Genomic DNA, 20,270 nt, shown 5'->3' on the forward strand with positions numbered 1-20,270 from the left:
GCAAACCAGGACATTGTACTAAGGGACCTGATGCAAATAGTAAAGATCAACTTCTAGCATCTACCTCAGGCCTTCTCTTTTTTGGGGGGGGCGGTGGGGCTCATTTATTTTGCTCATAATTGGATTTCCAGTTTAGGTCATTGAAGGTTAGGCAAAGGAAAATAGATGTTTATCAAAAGTATATTTGTTGACCAAGGTTTCTGCTTGACCTGTTGATTTCTGAAGAAACTGGATAGTCTGTTATGGTCAGTTTTGCCTTTGAACTTGAAAGTGTTTAGAGATGTCTTCAGATCTGCATTCTGGATATTACTATTTTGAGTTAATCTGACAGAGTTTCTTGGGTTTTTTTTTTTAAGTTGAAAAAATTATTAGATTATCATCTACAATTTTTAGATTGACTTCTAGATCCACAAGAGATGTGTCATCCTCAGTATTCTGGGTTCTTGTTTCATATCAACAAACTTCGGGCCCATTTTTATTCCTGGGTTTTTAATTTGACACCGAAGAGAGTGCCTTTGATTAGTTTACATGGGTAATTCCAGGAGTCTATTCCCATAGAGTGTAATCTTATATTCCTATGCTTTTCCCAATTTCTCCCTTTCCCTTTCAATATTGTATTTCATTTTGTGTTTAAATTGAAATACGATGAACTCTTAAGAGTCATTTCTCCCTTGCCTTTCGATTTTTAGTAGTCTTCTAATCATGATTTAATTAGTGGTTTTGCTTAAGCTCTTGTTGAGAATTGATTCTTTTTCAGAGGACTTTAGGATTTAGAGGTGGCTAGAACTTTATCAATAATATAATTCCAACCTCTTCACTTTTATAGAAAAGGAAACTTGGGTCAACAAAAGTTGTGACCTGACCAAAGGAGCATGTAGCTGAAATCAGTTGAAGTAGGATTCAAAACCAGATCCCCTTTTCTATTATGACATAAGTTCTGTTGTAGAAGCCTAAATAATACATACATCCTCTTGGACACGGTATATATTTTGTCCTAGTAGTTCCCTGACTTTTCAGTCATGAAAAATGAGTTATGTTTCCTTGTCTCCAGAATTTTTCTTGTTTGTTTTTCTGTTAATTTCATTTTCATTTCCATTGTTTTATTCCTTGCAAAAAAAGAAACTATCTCTTGGTTCTTCTTATTTTGGTTTTCTATCACTTTGTGTAAATCTTACCTTTTCTCTAAATTATTCATCCTTTCTAATTAATTAAATATATTGTCACATTTTTATATAACATTTCCATTCATTCTCTTAATCAGTGTATATACATTTTGTTTCCTGGTCTTGGCTATCATAAAAAAAAATTCTGCCTTAAATATTTTGTTATATATATTGAACATTTGCTTCTGTCTTTGATTTCCTTAAAAAATCAAACCACTGGTGTAAATCAAATTATATTCTGAATATCTTTAAAACCAACAGTTTTTATGTACATTTAGATTTCCTTCTCAATTTGTTTTGGGCATTTTAAATCATACGTTATATGAATCACCTGAAAGAAAAGTTAGAGATTATCTGGTTTTCATTTTACACTTGAGAAACTACTGCCATTATATGATTTGTTTAGGATCACATATTAACAAATAGAAAAGTTTATGGGCCATTGACCTCTAAAACTAATATTTTTTCCCTCTATACCACCAGGTATAAAGTTGACTAGATGATTTATCCAGTACCTTCTCATAAATAAATAAATTCCATTGAAAATGAATCCTCTCTGGCTTCAAATCTTTTTTTATCTTTTGTTATTTAAAGATAGATATGTTCATCTTTAGAACTATTGGAATCTGCAAAAAATTTAAACAAAATTTAAGGTCCCATGGCAATGTAGCCTTTGCTTGTCACTTGCCTAGTGCTCTTTTAGCTTGTTTTTCCTACCAAAATATAACTTCATTTAGACTGAATCTTATTGTTTCAGCATCCAAGTCACAGCCGGCTATATTGATTTATGTTCTATTTCTTTTTATGCTTCCAGATTTTTCTAGGTTTATCACCATCATAGAATTGCCATAGGATATTTGAATTTTGAAGAGATCTTAAGAGGTCTAGTTTAAATACCATCTTCTTGCAGAAAATACTTTGTACAAAAACACTCAATTCTTGAATTCTTATATTTTTACAAGCCAGCACTTTAACTTTTTGGATAACTATGACTTTTTTTAATTAATTTTTTTTTTCAATTCTAAATTCTTCCTCCTACCCTTTCCCCCTTTTTCTCATTTAAAATGCAAGGGAAAATAAAACCCCAAAAATATATTGAGTGAAACAACACAACTCATTAGTCATGTATAAAAATATGTTTCAGTATGCACTCTTCGTCTATCATTTCTCCATCTGGAAATGAATAACATATTTTATCATGAGTTCTCTGGAATTGTGTTTTATTCTGTGGTGTTCATCATAGTTCCTTAAGTTAGAGTTTTTTTGTCTATAAAGTTGTTTATTGCTTCCTAGCTTATATTTTTAATAAGAAATGTGTTTTAAATTATTGCTTCCTAGCTTATATTTTTAATAAGAAATGTGTTTTAAATAAACTCTTCTGCAGACACCCCAAGTATCACTGCTAAACTAATTAATGAACAGAAAGATGACAAAGAAAAGAAAAACCATGAAGAGAAAGAAAAAGTTAAGGCAGAAAATGGATTTCAGGACAATTATAGTGTTGTTGTTGCCTCTGGTATGTTTTTATTTTTTATTTTCTATCTCAGTTTAATTTTTTGTTGTTGTTGATTATGTAAAATATGTGAAGTTTATTCATTTAATAATGGTCAGTTATTTTTATATTCAATCTGTTGAATGTAGCATATAGGAAAATCAGGTTGATTATGCATGAATATTTAAGCTATCCATGGACTGGGAAGGAAGCACTTATTCTTCTTACTTATAAAACCTAAAGAGTTTTTATGCATTCTATTCCATTTTAGCAATCCAAATAACTCTGAAAATGACTATGATTAAAAAAGAAAATTGGATACTTTTAGTAAATCCTCTTCCCTGCCCCCATGAATTCATAAATTTTCAGTATTATTGGATAATACTTAATATGAACCTATAAGAAGACCCAGGCCTATTTTGTGAAGATGTTTTCAGAAATGAGGGGAAAAGAAATGCATGGCTAGATCATTTATATTAATAACATTTATATGGATATCTAATAAAATTGAAACATTATTTTTTAACTGTTTTATTTTGTATTGGTAACTTATAGTGACAAAATCTCAGTTTCTAGGAAAGTTTAAATATATTCCACAATAACTGGATGCTAAAGATGTGTGGGTATATGTGTTAAAATCCTAATCTTGCAGATTTCTGAAAAAAATAAATTACCATGGGTTCTATAAGCAAGGCAAAAGCTAAATGAAAAATTAACTAAAATAAAGATGAGTAGAATGTTTCTTTCTAATGCTCTCATGTGAGAGTATATAGTTGGGGAAACTTGAAAGTTACTTGGTAGATAATTAACATTGAATTATTATTGGGAGAAAAAATTAATCAGAATACATGTAAATCACAGCTTAAGATGCTATATCCTTGTCTAACCAGGCAAAATGTTGAAATGAAATGTTTTATGGAGAACTCTGAAAATTTAGAAAGCACTGTATGATATAAAATCTTAATATTATGTGGTGTTAGGTAAATTATTAAGATTTCTCTTTTTTTCTTACTCTAGCTTTTCTTTGTGCCTCTTGATCCCCTTCTCTATTACTTCTTAACTTTTCTTTCTCTTTTCTAATCTAATTTACTCATATGTTGCTTGTTTATTTGCAAGGGATAATGGAAGAATGTTACCATCATTATAGCTTCTTAACTGTTTGATTTTATTTAATAAATAAGAACATGTGTAATGTCCTAAAATTATTTTTGTCAAATTTGGATTGAATTTTGAAAGCCAGATTTGCTTCAAGATATTACTTGCACCAAGCATTTATTGGCTAATATAAGTTAGTGAATTGGCTAATATGTCTACACACACACACACATATTTATGCAATGTATGCATGTAAACTATATTTTTCATTTAGGTGTCTATAACTGCTCTCTGCAGGGATCTATTGCTGCATTAGTATTGACATTTCTTTTTTTCTTTCTTTTTTTGTCATTCATTTTTATCAAATAAACTTTAACAACTTAAAATCTTAAGTCTTTTGGGGGTTTTCCCCCTCTTCTCCTCCCCCCCAGGCTTGAAATCTCAATCTAAACGAGCTGTATCATCCACACCACCTCGTCCTCCATCAAGGAGAGGAAGAACAATACCAGATAAAGTAGGTAGCTCTTCATCAGGAGCAGAATCTACCAGCAAAACCATTACTGTTCCAGTTTTTCACCTATACCACAAACATTTGCCAGGTAATTTTCAGAATGATAGGAATAGTTAAATAATTGTTTCCTTTTACTTTAATTATACAGATTAGTAGCAGAACCATTCACAGTATATTGGATCACCCAGTTTACTTAAGAAATTCATAAATACTCTATTGTTATTGTAAAGAGAAATTTAAATTTTCGTAGTGCCTCACTTGTCCTAAAAAATTCTTTCTTTTATTGAGAACACCAGTCCTTTAATTTCATAGTAATTTCTGAGAACATTACCACTTCTTTCACTTCATAGCCTTCTCATTGATTTTTATCTTGATGGTTAGCCTGTTCAATTGAATTCTAGACTAGCTTCCCCTCTAAAATTCCTTGTTCTTCTGTCTTTTTGCCATTTCTTCCTTGCCCAACTTCAGCCCGAAAGTAATACCCTTATCTGCTTTCTTTGCTCTTATTCATGCACTGCTGAAACAAGCTGGAGGAAATCATAAAACCATGCTGACTGAGTACATTGTAAATTCTTGATAACAAGTTAGTCTTTTCAGTCCTCCTTATTTAATTTCTTATCTGTCTGCAATCCCCTGAGCCACCTAGCTGTCTCCTAGTGATCTCTTCATTGTATGACCTTACAGTCATTTCTCAGCCATGCTCTTTCTCTACCACATCTGACTCTTTTCCTGGATACTCTGTTGTTCCTTCCTCCCAGATGAACAAGGTTCCAAAGTCTGGCATATTTTAAATGGTATTTATTTTGTACCTATAAATTTTGGCCTAACCAAATTTAGAGGACAATATACATACTCTTATACTGTCCTTCCTTTATTCCCAAACCAAAGATTCAGTACCCTTTGGAAGGGCATTAAAAGACAATTTTCTGATCGTTTCCCTCAAAGGAATGTTAATCCTTCATTTCTAACTTAAGACTTTCTAATTAATTAATGGTATTCTAATTTAATTGTTTTAAATTTTTTTAATTTTATTTCATCAATTTAGAACATTATTCTTTGGTTACAAAAATCATATTCTTTCCCTCCCCTCCACCCACCCTTCCTGTAGCTGATGCGCAATTCCACCGGGTGTTACATGTGTCCTTGATCAGAACCTATTTCCATGTTGCTGATGTTTGCACTAGGGTGATCATTTAGAATCTACATCCCCAATCATATCCCCTTAGATCCATGTAATCATTTAGTTGTTTTTCTTTGGTGTTTCTACTCCCAGAGTTTTTCTTCTGAAAGTGGATAGTGTTCTTTCTCATAAATCCCTCAGAGTTGTTCAGGATCACTTCATTGCCACTAATGGAGAAGTCCATTATATTCGATTGTACCACACTGTATCAGTCTCTGGGTACAATGTTCTCCTGGTTCTGCTGCTTTCACTCTGCATCAATTCCTGGAGGTTGTTCCAGTTCACATGGAATTCCTCCAGTTTTTAATGGTATTTTAAAGTTATGATTTAGGGGATTTTAGAGTGGCCCGCTGCTTTTTAGTGTTTATTAAACAGTTTTTACCAAAATATCTTTCTAACTTTTGACTGAAAGTGTCTTGCTTTGTTCTTAGGCCAACCACTGCCAGCTGAGATGACCCTGGCCCAGCTTTTAACTCTGCTGTATGACCGGAAGCTCCCTCAAGGATATCGTTCAATTGATTTGACTGTTAAATTGGGCTCTAAAGTTATCTCAGACCCAAGTCTTTCAAAAACAGATTCTTTTAAAAGACTTCATACTGAAAAAGGTAAGTATTTCATTCTGCTTGCTGTATTTAAAATTTGTTTTTTAATTTATTTGCTTCAGGAGCTCCAACATGTGATTCAAACTATGTAGTATTCAAACAAGAACTTTTTATTTTTTGTTCACCAGCAGTTATGGTAAAATACCACTAATATATCTTCATGCACTATGATATTGAGTAATTAATAAAAATGGCTATATTACATTTAAAAATGAAAAAATGATAGAAACAGCCCAAGGCATTTTATAGACATTATTTCAATATTCCAGTGAAAAGGTGGTAAACATTAACATTTTCATTTTGCAAATGAGAATCTGAAATAGAAATGTATAGATTTGCCAAGTTCTTGGTCTTAGTAAACAAACTGGGATCCATTCAAAGTTGAAATTTGAAATATAATTCTCTTCTCATTAGGATATATTTGACATAAAGCAACTCTTATTTTTAGAATATGGTAAATTATAAAGTAAGCTTTTTAGTTAAGCAATTATAATTTTTTAATACTTCTGTTAGAGTTGGTAGTTTTAATCCACATTTTTTGGATATTATTGTTTTTCTTTTTAATTACTTTCAACTTCGTTTATTAAAATATTCCTCACTTCAGAATTATTTGTATTATTTTTTTGTATGGTACCAAAAAAGGGAAGCTAAGGAGAGAATATCTAATATTTGGGAGTTTTAGAATACTCATCTAATAGGCTATAAATTTTATCAGGGGAGATTTCTTTTTCAGATCACTTTTTTGGACCTTTTATACATGTAGCCAATATTGCTCTTATCTTTACTCATCGTCCTCAAATTTCTTGGATAAACCTGAGAAATTTTAATAATCTTTTTGTTTATGTATATTCTTATACTAAAAAAAAAATTGAAGTAGTTCTCCTTGGATTGTGACTTTCTTAATAAACAAGATAGCCTTAACGGATTTCTTAAAGGAACCATATGCCATACATAATAATTCTATATTCTCCTTTTATATCTCTCTTCCTTTTCATTTTATCATTGTAGATCATGTTGACTTACTTGGCAGCTGTCCAGAAGATGAAATTATCACTCCAAATGATGAATGTATGGAAGCGGTGTTGGATGAATCTTTTCTTGAAACCTGCCCTATTCAGTCACCATTGCAAGTTTTTGCAGGAATGGGTGGATTGGCTCTTATTGCAGAGAGATTACCTATGCTATATCCAGATGTAATCCAGCAAGTAAGTTGAATCAATATAGGTATAACAATACCATTAATTGTTTTTGTTTTATGTTTCCATTATTGGTTTGTGTATTTCTTTTAATATTGATCAGAGTATGAGATTCAATATGGGAAACTTGTTCCCTTAATACAGATTAACATCAGTTTTATAATTTATACTCTTAAACCATTGCCTTAGGCAACCAAAGATTTTAAATGGCGCACAGCCAGTATATGCCAGTAGCTGGTCTTGGGCTGTTTTCTTTTCTTTTTTTTCTTTTCTCTAAAATTGACCCTTTGCTTATCACTCCAGCTTATTTCATTATATAGAACTCCAACCCTTTAATCAGTTTCTGCATGATTGTTCACAGTTCTGAGCATAGGTCTAACATGATCCTATATGTCTATGGATAAAAAAAGATTTTGGCAGTTCTATTTTAGGTGGATTAGAAATTAGAAAATTGAGACTAAAGGGGCAGCTTGATAGCTCAGTGGATTGAGAACCAGGCCTAGAGATGTGTCCTAAGTTTAAATATGTCATCAGACACTTCCTACCTGGTCAAATCACTTAACCCACATTACCTAGCACTCAATAGTCTTCTGCCTTGGTGCGGAGGGGGAAGGATGGGACACTGACAGACTGACTCATTTTGATAACTGATGAAGATAAAAAATGTGAAAATATGAATTATGAATATGGGAAATCTTTCTATGGGCCACAGATAGCAAAGTGAAATCAAAACAACTACAATCTTGATTTTGAGTGTTGCTTAGTATTTTTTCATTTTTGTTTTTGAAGCAAATTTTTTCATGTATTTTGTAGAATATTCTCTTGGCAATCTTCCCTATTCCAGTGGGGTCCATTATCTCTATATAGATGATACTTATTAAATCCACTGTAACTGCTCCCCTGACCTTTCATTTCTCATCTCTAGCTGCCTATTATATATCTCAGAGTACATTCCTATAAATATCATAATCTTAGCATGTGTAAAATTTATCTCATTCTCCCATCTACCCAGATCTTCCCCCCACCTCTCTAATCTCCATATTACCATCACTGACAGTTCCGTCATCTTAAATTACTTACTTGTCACATGGACTCCTCCTTCAACTCCAATGATTCCTTATCACCTATCAGATCAATTATAAAATCTTCAGGTATCGAAAGCCCTTCATAACCTGACACTTTTCTGACTTGACAGCATTTTTATACCACATTCTCTTACATTTCCATTTTCACTGTGCTCCATGTCTGTAATGCTTTTACTTGTTCCCGTCCTTCTAGGTTTCCTCCAAATCTCAGCTAAAATCTCACCTTTTTTATTTTTAAATTTTATTCATTTTTTAAAATCCTTACCTTTTGTCTTAGAATCAAAACTGTGTATTGGTTCCAAGGCAGAAGAGTGGTAGGCAATGGGGGTTAAGTGACTTGTCCAGGGTCACACAACTAGGAAGTGTCTGATGCCATATTTGAACCCAGGAACTCCCATCTCTAGACCTGGCTCTCAATCCACTGAGCCACCCAACTGTCTCTCAAATCTCACTTTTCTACAAGAATCCTTTACTTGTTCACAAGTAAGGCTGGTGCCTTCCTTACTGTGATTTTTTCAAAAATTTCCTGCTTATACTTTATTAGATGTAGTTGTTTATATATTATTTACCCCCATTAATCTGTGACCTTCAAGGCCATGAATTGTTTTTGTCTTTCTTTGTGTCTCCTGTGCTTATCATAGTCCTGGCACACATAATAGGCACCTGCTAAACACTTAATGAGTGAAAGACAAATAAGGAAAATCAAGGTGGATATTTAAATTTTACTATATAAGAATCAATTATGTGGTTCAGGCATTTGGGGCAGTCCTAGACAGAACTACAGCTAGAACTCTGGTCTTGGATAGAGGAAGAACTGATTCCAGTGTCCACCTCTTTTGTTGATTAATAAACTTTCTGACCCTAGGAAGTCACTTAACTTCTTCAACAATAAAATGATGAAGCATGTACCTTTCAGTGTTAAGTGCTTATTACAGTGCCTAATGCATAGTGACATTATATAATGCTTTCTATATGTTCCCTTTTAATTTAATATAATTTATATTTCCTTTTCTTCCCCTTCCCTGATGCAACTTTGGAGTTCCATTTTACATTATTGGGATGCAGTGGTTGTTCTCTAAAGAATAATCAGATAATTTTCTTTCCTTCCTTCTCTTTCCCTCTCTCTTTCTCTCCCCCCTTTTTTTCTCTCCCTCTCCCTTTCTCCTTCCCATCCCTTTACCTTTCCTTCTCCCTCCCCCCCACCCCTTCTCAAAACTTTTACCTTCTGTGTTAATACCAAAGGGCAAGGGCTAGGCAAACATGGTTAAATTGACTCGCCCAGGGCCACAAAGCTACAAAGTGTTTGAAACTAGATTTGAAATCAGGTCCTCCTGACTTCAGGTCAGACTCCATCCTCTTTACCTCCTAGCAGCATTAACCATTATCATTTCTTGGATTTTATTAGCTTTAGCAGAGAGCACCAAATTTTCTTTGTAAATTTGTTTGCAAATTAAATATATTAGTCATGAATACTCAGAAGTATTTACCTTGTAGACCAATGTGATTGCCAGTATAATTTTGTGTTGAGCACTATATCATAACAGAGTTTAAGTTTGAAGAAGGAGCACTTGGTATAATAGGACTTGAGTTTGAATTCCACCAATGACCCTTTCCCACTCATTTTTCTCATCTGGAAAATAAGAGCATTAGAATTGATGTCTTCTAAGGCCCCTTCTACTTCTCTGATCTTTTTATTATATAAGATGTAGTAGATGAAGAATAGCATCAAGAGCTAGTAGAGTAGCTAGAATAGAAATAGAGCACTTAATGGATAATTATGACATCCATGTTGAAGTAAAGTTCTCAAATGGATTAGTAACAATGGGAGTAGAGAAAAGAAAAGTAAATACAAGACATCATGAAAGGACAGAGTTTGACAACTGAGAATTAAATGGGAGAATAATAAGTCACCAATAACATGTTTATGATGGAGCACTTTTAGAAAGGAAAGAGATTTCAGGTATATAATGTTGAATTTGAGCTGTAATGCAGTATCCAAATTGAGGTATCCAACAGTCAGTTGGGAAGACATGATTAGCTCTCTGGGTTGATGCTGAATGTGTAATTTAAATTAAAGCAATGGATTTAGGTAAGATCCCAAAGACATATCAAAGAGAACTTTTGACAGAATTTCAAGAAATTCCCATTCATCTGTCAAGGCTGAATATGGAGCTAGAAAAAGAAATATAGGAGTGGACATAGAGATAAAAGATATGAAGCATCATGGAAGCAAAAGGAAAAAGGTATCAGTGTTAAGGAAAGAGTTTATTGAAATGCAACACAGAATACTAATTCTATGAGATTGATAATAAAAGGGAGAAGAGAGAAAAGATGGTACCTTGAAGGGAGAGGAAATGAGGCAGGAGCAATGTTAAAGGAAGACTTTTATTGTAAAAGAGAGAACTACATATATTTGTAGGCTGAATTCAAGAAATCAATAGAAAGGGAAAGATATTTAGGAGAAAATAAATATTTTATGATATCTTCTATAGGAAACTGAAAGTTTTAAGATCAAAGGTAAAAGTAAAAGATCAGCTTTAGTAAGGAGGGATAAGTATTTTCTCTCTGATTTGAGAGGCAGACTGGTGCCACAACTCAGCATATCAAGTGGACTGGAGGAGCTTAATATTTGATAAATATTAAAAGGTAAGAAAGTTGATACATGGCCTTTATTAAAGATATGGGTAGGGTAAAATTTGAGATTTGACTGAATCAATCTTGGAATCGAGTTTAAAAGAATTTTCTTACAAAACAGGTTGCCAAATAACCCCAGTTAATGTAACAGCACTCCAGCAGTGCTTAGTATTTAGAAATTTGTAGTAGAAGAGGTGAAAGGCAAAAATTGGCTTAACTATAGATATTGAAAATTAGAAGCTTTGTTTTTTGGAATCCGTAGGTCTCTAGTAAGCTAATTATATAAATTCCTTATTTTAGTTGCTATGTAGACTTAAAAATGTATGTACATTTTTATGGAATATGATGAATATTATAGTAAAATAACATTTTATAATAACAAATGTGGTAAAGTATAATAAATTAGCCAAAATAAGTAATTTCTCTAAAATATACTTTTGAAAAGATGAAAAGGTTAGGTGCCTTTGGCATAATAAGAGACATAATAAATGCCAAAATATGGAATAAAGTTTGAATGAAAATGGAACCATAGTGAAAAACTTGGACAAAGGAAAAAAAGTTTAATTAGAATGATATTATTTTTCTAGCTTATGTTGAGGCAAATAAAATTTATATTATTATATTCAATGAAAAATTTGATCAATCCATCATACAGATATTGGTTTGTTCAGAAACCTAAAAATTTGTTATTTTTTGTATTAATATTTCTAATGTTCAATGAGGTAGCCATAGAATTTTAAAGCTACCAAATTATTATATTTTCAGATCACCTAATTAAACAACAAATGAAGATTGATGATGGTGATCCCTTAAGAATAATGTGCCAGTATCAAAATTACACGAATATTTGTGTTCCTTTTTTCTATAAATTATATTACTGTTTGCATAGAAAATGAAGATCTATTGGTGTGAATTAGCTTTGGGGTCTTAGAATCTAATTTGGTTAATTAAATTATCTCCTAGAATTTCTGCAAGATATTGTAAAAGTCTCCTAATTTAAGCCATCTTCTGTTTGTGAGATAGTGTTGGTTGGTTAGCTTCTTCAAGGGTATAACCTTAACTTTGTTACGATTAGAAGCAGCCCAAATATGTGGCATCCTGTTGAATTTCCTCTTGTCCTAGTCAGTCTAATAATTATGGTATTTAGAAAACCACCTAGATGATAATATGATGATATGATATATCCAATAATGATAATATTCATCTGTCAAGTGATTGATTTGTTGATTGATAAGCCCATAGAATCACATGGATTCTTTGTAGGAGATTTTCAGTAGCTGTGAACAAAGGACCTTTGGATAAGAGAGCATGGTTGAGTTGAAAGGAGTATTACATGGTCCCTTGCAGCCCTAAATGTTTGATGATAGATAACTTTTAAATCAGGGGAAAGTATATTCAGATTTTCAAACAAATTTTGGATGGTTAGCCCTTTGTAGTTTGAGAATTTGTTATTCAACACATCAATGCGCGTGTATTTTATATAATAGATTTGATACCAAAAGAAATTATATTTTTTCTTTTTTTTTAATATAATTTTATTTTTTAAATATTTTTTACATTGTTGCATGATTTTTGTTCTCTCCCTCTCCCTTCCCCCCTCCTGGAGCTAACAGAAAATTCCACTTGGTTATACATATATTATCACTCAAAACCTATTTCCATAGTATTCATTTTTGTAATAGAATAATTTTTTAAAACCACAATCACAAATCCTATACCCATATAAACAAGTGATAAATCATATGTTTTTCTTTTGCATTTCTACTCACACAGCTCTTTCTATAGATGTACATAGCATTCTTTCTTGTAAGTCCCTTGGGATTGTCTTGGATCATTGAATTGCTGTTAATAGTAAAGTTTATTACATTTGATCATCCCACAATGTTGCAATTACTGTGTGTGATGTTCACTTGGTTCTGCTCATTTCACTCTGCATCATTCATGGAGGTTTTTCCAATTCTTAGAAAAAGAAATAGAAAATAGAAAAAAAATAGAAATAGAAATCAAGGGGTGCATCATTCCTTATAGCACAATAGTAGTTCATCACCATATACCACAATTTGTTCAGCCAACCCCAATCAAGAGATACCCCCACATTTTCCAGTTTTTTTGCCACCACAAAATGCACAGCTGTAAATATTTTTATATAACAGGTCCATCCCCCCCCCCCCCCCCCCCGCCCCTTTTTTTTGTCTCTTTGTCTCGGTGCTCAATAAATCTATTCAACCATTCCATTCAGTTGTATCGAGTTAAAATGCTGCCTGTGTATTCAAGTAATACAACTAAAATTTCTCATGAATTACAAATGTAATCCATATAATGATGTTGTTCAGACCCTTTCTAATTTAATCCTTTATCTCTTCTGCTTTCCTCCTCTCCAATTTTAAATTATAAAGCAGCTCTATTAGTTTGTTACTCTTAATATGTTTAGCTAAGTTGCTCAAGATTAGATAGAAGGAAGGAACTTAGTGGAATTAATAAAAATTAATAGTACTAGCATTACTTTTTTTCCAGTATTCTTCACATAATTTATATGACTATTCATTTTGTTGCATGGAGCCCTGAGGTAGACTTTAAAATTCTGTGTTTACCTTTTCCCAAAGGGGATTTAAAAAAAAAAAGACACTTTAATTTTACATACTATTACCTTTTTATTGTTGATGATTTGTTTAAATCCCATTTCTTTTGTTTCAGTATCAGTTCCAGGATAGAAAAATGCCAAAGGCAAGGTAGTCAGGGTTAAATTGCTTGCCCAAGATTATGCATGATTTCCATACTATGCAATATATAATTGTGCCATTTTGTTGTAATTAAAGTATTCAAGTTAAAGCAGCATTCCATTTCTCCCTTTAATAAATTCTGAATATGTATTAATTTAAAACTCATAAATAGAATTCCTTTCTCATCTCTTAAGATGAGGGGTTTAAATAGGTGTCTTTTAATAGATGGCCTTCTAGCTCTAACTTGATGGTGATGAATTAATCAACCCTGTGTTCAAAATAACCTCCTTAAATTGGAACATTATTTTCTTATCACATACAACATTGTGATTGTAGCTATACCATCCTTTTAATCACCAGTATCTTGACTTGAGAGGCACCCTGGCAACCTGAATTCATGTCCTGCTTTTGACTCATACTGGGAGTGGGACCAGGAGAAAGTCATTTCCCCTCTCCGTGCCCTAAGCAACTCTCTAAAACTAAGTTGCAGATATGTATTAGAGGTTTGGGAGTTTATGTTCCCAGAGATGCTGACCCTAGTAAAATCACAACCCCAGACGAAAAGTAATTGTTGCCTGATAATTCCATTATTCAGAATAATTTCAGATAATTTCAGAATTTTAAAATTAGGTACACCAGTAGAAAAATAGTTTAAGAGGCTTAGATTTCTAAAATTCTATCCAAAAACTTATTTATAATTATGGAGAATTTAAGTAAAAAGAAATGCATGCCAAATGGAAAAACACTTGGGCTATTTAAAAAATTTTATATAATGCTGGAATATAGATTTAATTGTAATAAATGGATAATCTGTGGAGAATATTTCTGGTTGCAGTAAAGGGATGTCTGGCTTGACTAGAGAGATACTAGTGAGAACATTCTATTTGGAATCTTCACCTTGATTGACAGATGGGGTCCCCAGCTTTCTGTCTTGCATGCATGAAGTTCTCTCTTCTTTCATGCCTCTTCCATATAGTTAAATGTAAATCAAGCAGGCAGTAGGGGAATCTCAATTTGTGAGTGGCACAAGGTGATTGTTGTGTCTCTGAAATAAGGCCCTCATTTCACTATTTTTTTTTTAAAACCTTACCTTCCATCTTGGAGTCAATACTGTGTATTGGCTCCAAGGCAGAAGAATGGTAAAAGACTAGGCAATGGGGGTCAAGTGACTTGCCCAGGGTCACAAAGCTGGGAAGTGTCTAAGGTGTGATTTGAACCTAGGACCTCCCATCTCTAGGCCTGGCTCTCAATCCACTGAACTACCCAGCTGCCCCTGTCTCTTTCTCATTAAAGAAAGTTTGCTAACAAATGTATAGATAGTATTTTAAGATTATAATTAAATTTTTTTTATATAGAAAAACCTGAATGAGTTAAAGTTAAGGTGTATTAATAACTCCATCCTTTAATTCATCTCTGCCTTTGGAACCCCTGGAAAATTGATCTTTTGAACTCTTTCAGTGTCACCAGAAAGGCTAACACAACACTAAACCTGACACAATTGAAAAAATGCTCTCTCTCTCTCTTTCTCTCTCTCTCTCTCTCTCTCTCCAATTTTATTTTAAAATAAGTCTGCAATATGAAGTAGCAAAAGAAAAACTAGACAGTGAGTTTTCTTGGGCTAGAGGTCTTTAAGCAGGGACTTCTGGATCACTGATTAGTGACATCTTAGGGTTAAGTTTGTGAGTAGGTACAGGTTGCTATGTATAACTGTCAGTTTCCTTCTGATTTTATAAAATGTTCTTCTGACTGACTGCATTATATATACAATTTAGCTTTACACTCCTATAATTGTTAAGTGGTTTTAATGTTTTATATACTTCAGGATCTATCTTCATATTAACCAAAAATCCTTTTTATCTTTTTTAAAAACTAAAGAATCTAGATTCCTCTCTCCACCCACACACATCATTCCTTAGATCTTTATCACATAATACGACTGAATAATAACTATTCTGATTTCAGATACTCTCTTATTGTATTGATATGTAAAATTTATAGTAATTTAGCTTCAACTATAAGTAGTGTAGTAGTGGTAGTCCGAGAATGACAATTGTCTTTGGGCATTATCATCTATTGATGTACCCTCATGTGGCTTTGAAGTCCAAACTAAACACCATTGATAAACTCATTATTTCTGTGTATGATAGTGTAGAATATAAAAATGGTTTATTGTCACCTTAATGGAAAATTACCATTTCATTTTCAACAAGGTGGATGCAATTAGATATATTTTTAGGTGAATTTTTCCATTGAAAATTTCCCTTACCTTCTATTACTGGAAAACTTAAGACATTTCATTTATTTCATTCATTCATCAACTTCTGAAGATCAAAAGAACAAAAACTCTGGGGCTAATTCTGAGAGTTGGGTCTACTGCTAAATGTGCATATTTTGTTGTTCCATTTGGCCTTCACCTAACCCAAGAATACCCTGAAGAAGAAAAAACATCTGAAAGATGTCTTCATTGACTTTGACATCCACAAGATCCTATTGATAATGGCAAATTGTAGAGTAATATTAAAATTGGCAGACACATTTGGGGGGATGAGATCATAGTCCAGTTCACTCAAGCATGTTCTTCATAAAGAAGCTTCTTAATTTTCATTATTTTATTTCTGTTGCTTTGTCATCTTGTATGTTGTTTTTCATGGAGAGAAATACATGAAATATTGTTATTCCAAATACAGTTAATCCAACCTCAGAAACATACTAGCATTTTGATTGTGAGCAGCTTACTGGTAATCTCTGCCTCCTACAGTTTCCTTTTTTGTAAGATACATAGAATCTACTGCCCTGGTTGTCGAGATAAAACTGAGGTAACAAAATGAGGAAAGCCTTAAAGTGCTATTGTAATAATACTTATTATTATTCCTTAAATCAAACATATTGTTCTAATTGTTGGTTGACATTCATTCAGTTTCTTTTAAGATATTGACCTTGCCCTTATCATCTAGTTTGAGGCATACATAGTATATACATTTGAATATTTTGGCATACACCAGCAATCTTATTCTTCTCTGGAGAAATTTCCTCTATCAGTGTAGATCAGCACTTGCTTTGCAATATAACATCCAAGAAAGTTGCCTGTAGACACTGAGTGTTTCAGGGTCCTGCTCAGGATCACACAGTTGATATGTGAGAAACCCCAGTCATCTTGACTTCAAGGACCATTTTTATCAACACTTCCAGTATAAGTTCGGGATTTGAGACCATATAGTGTAGTTGAAAGAACTATATAGATTTGAAGTCTGATCCTGTGGTTGAATTTGCCTTTCTAGCTTACCATCTTCATGACCACAGGCAAGTCATTTGGCTTGTCTGAACCTCAGTTTCCTCAGTTGTAAAATGTATATAACTATACTACTTAACTCAGTAGATTTTTGGAAAGATCAAATTACATAACACCTGTATAATTCGTAAAAACTTTGAAGTGCTTTATAAATATTCATTACTCTTATTATGATTGAATAAGTTTATAAGAGAGATGCAAGGGTTTTTACCAACTAGGAAGGTCAAGTAAAGTTTCTCATATTTAATTTTTTTCATTAATATTTCCTGTATTTCATTTTTTTGATAATGAACAGCAGTAACTGAAATGGGTAGGCTAGCAAGACATAGGTAACTAAGAAATAGTTTGTAATATATTATCCAGTAAATGCAATTATATATTTACAGTGTTATATAATTTTTAAAATGCATTTTCAAACACAATTTTTAGTTGTTTTCTATAGATTATTTTTGTCTTTGTTTAATTTATATCATGGAAATATTTTCTACAAAAACAGAACTAATTTGACATTAACATTCATATATCTAAAATAGAAAAACTTTTTCTTTCTTAGGTTAGTGCCCCAGTAGTTACATCTACCACTCAAGAAAAGCCAAAGGACAGCGATCAGTTTGAATGGGTAACCATTGAACAGTCTGGGGAATTGGTTTATGAAGCTCCAGAAACTATTGCTGCTGAACCTCCTCCAATTAAGTCAACAGTACAGACAATGTCTCCCATACCTGCTCATTCTTTAGCTGCCTTTGGATTGTTTCTCCGTCTACCTGGTTATGCTGAGGTGCTGTTAAAAGAGAGAAAACATGCACAATGTCTACTTCGATTAGTATTAGGAGTAACAGATGATGGAGAAGGAAGTAAGTGATAAAAATTAATAATTAATTTTGTATAAAGTGATATCATGGAGCCCTAAAAATTGTCAAGTATGATTATCTGTTTTTGCTAATACCTATTATTTGGTCTTTTATAAGTTAAATCTCTTGATATTTCATTTACTTAATTCACTTAAGATCCCTGTTTTGGATATGTCCAAATGACAGTTAAAGAAGAGAAATTTGACAAATAGAGTAAATAGATTTGTGTTTTGGTCTGCTTTTGTTCTTGGTGGCCAAGTGTTCCTTTGGGCTTATGGATCCTAGAAATTTGAGACTATGAAAATATTTTTCTTTGATAGTTGTTATGCCACAAGTGTTTTTCAAGTTTTTTGCCTTTGCAGTTTAGAAATAATCCAAAAATAGGTACAAAAATAAATTTTTTTTTCAAGATGCCTTAAGCTGGATGAAGTTCTAGTTTGGCTAATTAAACTTTTTTCTACTTTTATTGATAGACTAGATATTTCAAAGAATATTACCAACACTGTTGGGACAACCCTGTATGTCTTAAGAAGGTAGTTTTTTTTTCTCCTTTTTGTTAATGCAAGGGTTGTAGTTTACTCTAGGAGGAAAGTAACAGAGTGATACTCCTCCCAAGTGTAGCATATTGAAGCTAAGGAAATTCAGAAGGAAGCACAGACAAGCAGGACATAGTTTGTTTGAAAAACTCATACAATTTCACAATTTCATCTAGAATCCTTTTTTATGTCAAATTTTAAAAATTAATTGATTTTAATTTAATAACAATGTTTGATTGGCTTGCTTCACAGTGTGCATCAGATTCAGTCAGATATTTGAGCACTTTGTAAGTATAATACATTTATAAAACACAGAAAATTTACATTTTATTAAAGCCGAATGCACCAAATCCTGTCAGGACTCAGGATTTTCATATTGTATGTACCTAGATGATAAAGATAATATATTTGGTAATCTTAATGTTAGTCAAGCAATGTAATGAATATTCCAAATTTTCAGATGACTAAATTAGTAATAATTTGATTTCACTTCTATAATCTCTATAATATTGACCTCATAGTGCACAAATAATCAAATTATTTTTATTTCTCCTTTCTTAACCCAGGTCATATCCTTCAGTCTCCTTCAGCCAATGTGCTTCCAACTCTTCCATTCCATGTATTACGCAGTTTATTTAGCTCCACACCACTGACTACTGATGATGGTGTACTTCTGAGACGAATGGCACTGGAAATTGGAGCTGTACACCTAATCCTTGCCTGCCTGTCTGCTCTAAGCCATCATGCCCCAAGAGTTCCTAATTCTAATCTTAATCAGTCAGAGGTAAGTTAGAGCCTCAGTTTTTTCAATTTGGGAATGAATCTACAAATGATTGTAATAGTGAGGAGTTTAAGATTCCCTCTCATATATAATTATATTGTTGAATTGAATGATATAATACATATGTAGAAGAAAATTATCCCTTCACCCCCTCATTAACATTCATCATGTTAGGTTTTGCTTAATCCTATTAATGCAAACCCAAAAATTATTCCTTCTGAAGAAGCTTATCTTCTATTGAAATCTTATAATATACACACAGATGAGTAACTAAAATTGCTTAAAGGAAAAATAAATGACACTTGGAAGAGTAGGAATGAGACACAGATCAGGAAAGACTTCATCAAGAAAGTGAGACTATGAATACTAAGAGGCAAGAGGCAATGCACTTATTTTTTTTCCAGGCATGGAGGACACTATGTTCAGAGGCATAGAGAAAGAAGATTGTCTTTTGAGTTCAATCTTCAAGATTATTTTGGCTACAAGTACTTTTGGCCTGAAAATTACTAATATAAAATACTACTTGAAAAGTATTTGATAATTATATGACAGAAGATATTCAATGCCAGACTTAGAAGTTGGCAACGTGCCCTAGAGATCATAGGGATCCCCTGATAGTTTTTGAATAGAGGAATGAATATGATCAAACCTATTTCTGTGTAGTTTGCATAGTAAAGATTATTAAGTAAATGTTTTAACCTGTAACATTTGTTTCTCTGACTAGTGCTAGTATAACAAAAATACAAAATGTCTTGAAAAGCAGGAAGGGGCCTTGTAGTAGAAAGAGAAATTCTGCCATTTGCCACTATTTTCTGTATGTACCCTTGGCTTTTTCTTCCTTACTCTGGACAGGATTTAGATAATAATTTGCATACTACTTTATAAATATAATTTTCTTTAAGCCTCCAGTGTCAAGTACACATAACAATGCATCAACAGAAGAGCAGCAGCTTTACTGGGCCAAAGGGACTGGCTTTGGAACAGGTTCTACAGCTTCTGGATGGGATGTGGAACAGGCTTTAACCAAACAAAGACTGGAAGAGGAACATGTCACCTGTCTCCTACAGGTATTTTTATTTCTACTAAGGGTGAAATGAGGAACTGATTCATAATTAGTTTTTTTTAAGTGATTGCT

General features: G+C 32.8%; 1 protein-coding gene across 19 annotated transcripts in view; it reads left to right on the forward strand.

Moving 5' to 3' along the window:
- Positions 1–20,270, forward strand: part of BIRC6 (baculoviral IAP repeat containing 6) — a 286,722-nt gene that overhangs the window by 166,878 nt on the left and 99,574 nt on the right. For all 19 annotated transcript variants that reach the window (XR_008915486.1, XR_458692.3, XM_007476045.3 and 16 more), the window contains 7 exons: positions 2,548–2,679; positions 4,182–4,349; positions 5,873–6,046; positions 7,052–7,248; positions 17,521–17,821; positions 18,921–19,138; positions 20,038–20,202. Coding sequence is in view for 17 of the 19 variants with exons in the window: in XM_007476045.3 (XP_007476107.1) it covers positions 2,548–2,679; positions 4,182–4,349; positions 5,873–6,046; positions 7,052–7,248; positions 17,521–17,821; positions 18,921–19,138; positions 20,038–20,202 (1,355 nt within the window). In the remaining 2 variants the exon portion in view is untranslated. The remainder of the gene's footprint in view (positions 1–2,547; positions 2,680–4,181; positions 4,350–5,872; positions 6,047–7,051; positions 7,249–17,520; positions 17,822–18,920; positions 19,139–20,037; positions 20,203–20,270) is intronic.

The sequence above is a fragment of the Monodelphis domestica genome, chromosome 1 (genome assembly GCF_027887165.1).
Source record: "Monodelphis domestica isolate mMonDom1 chromosome 1, mMonDom1.pri, whole genome shotgun sequence".
Lineage (NCBI taxonomy): Eukaryota > Metazoa > Chordata > Mammalia > Didelphimorphia > Didelphidae > Monodelphis > Monodelphis domestica.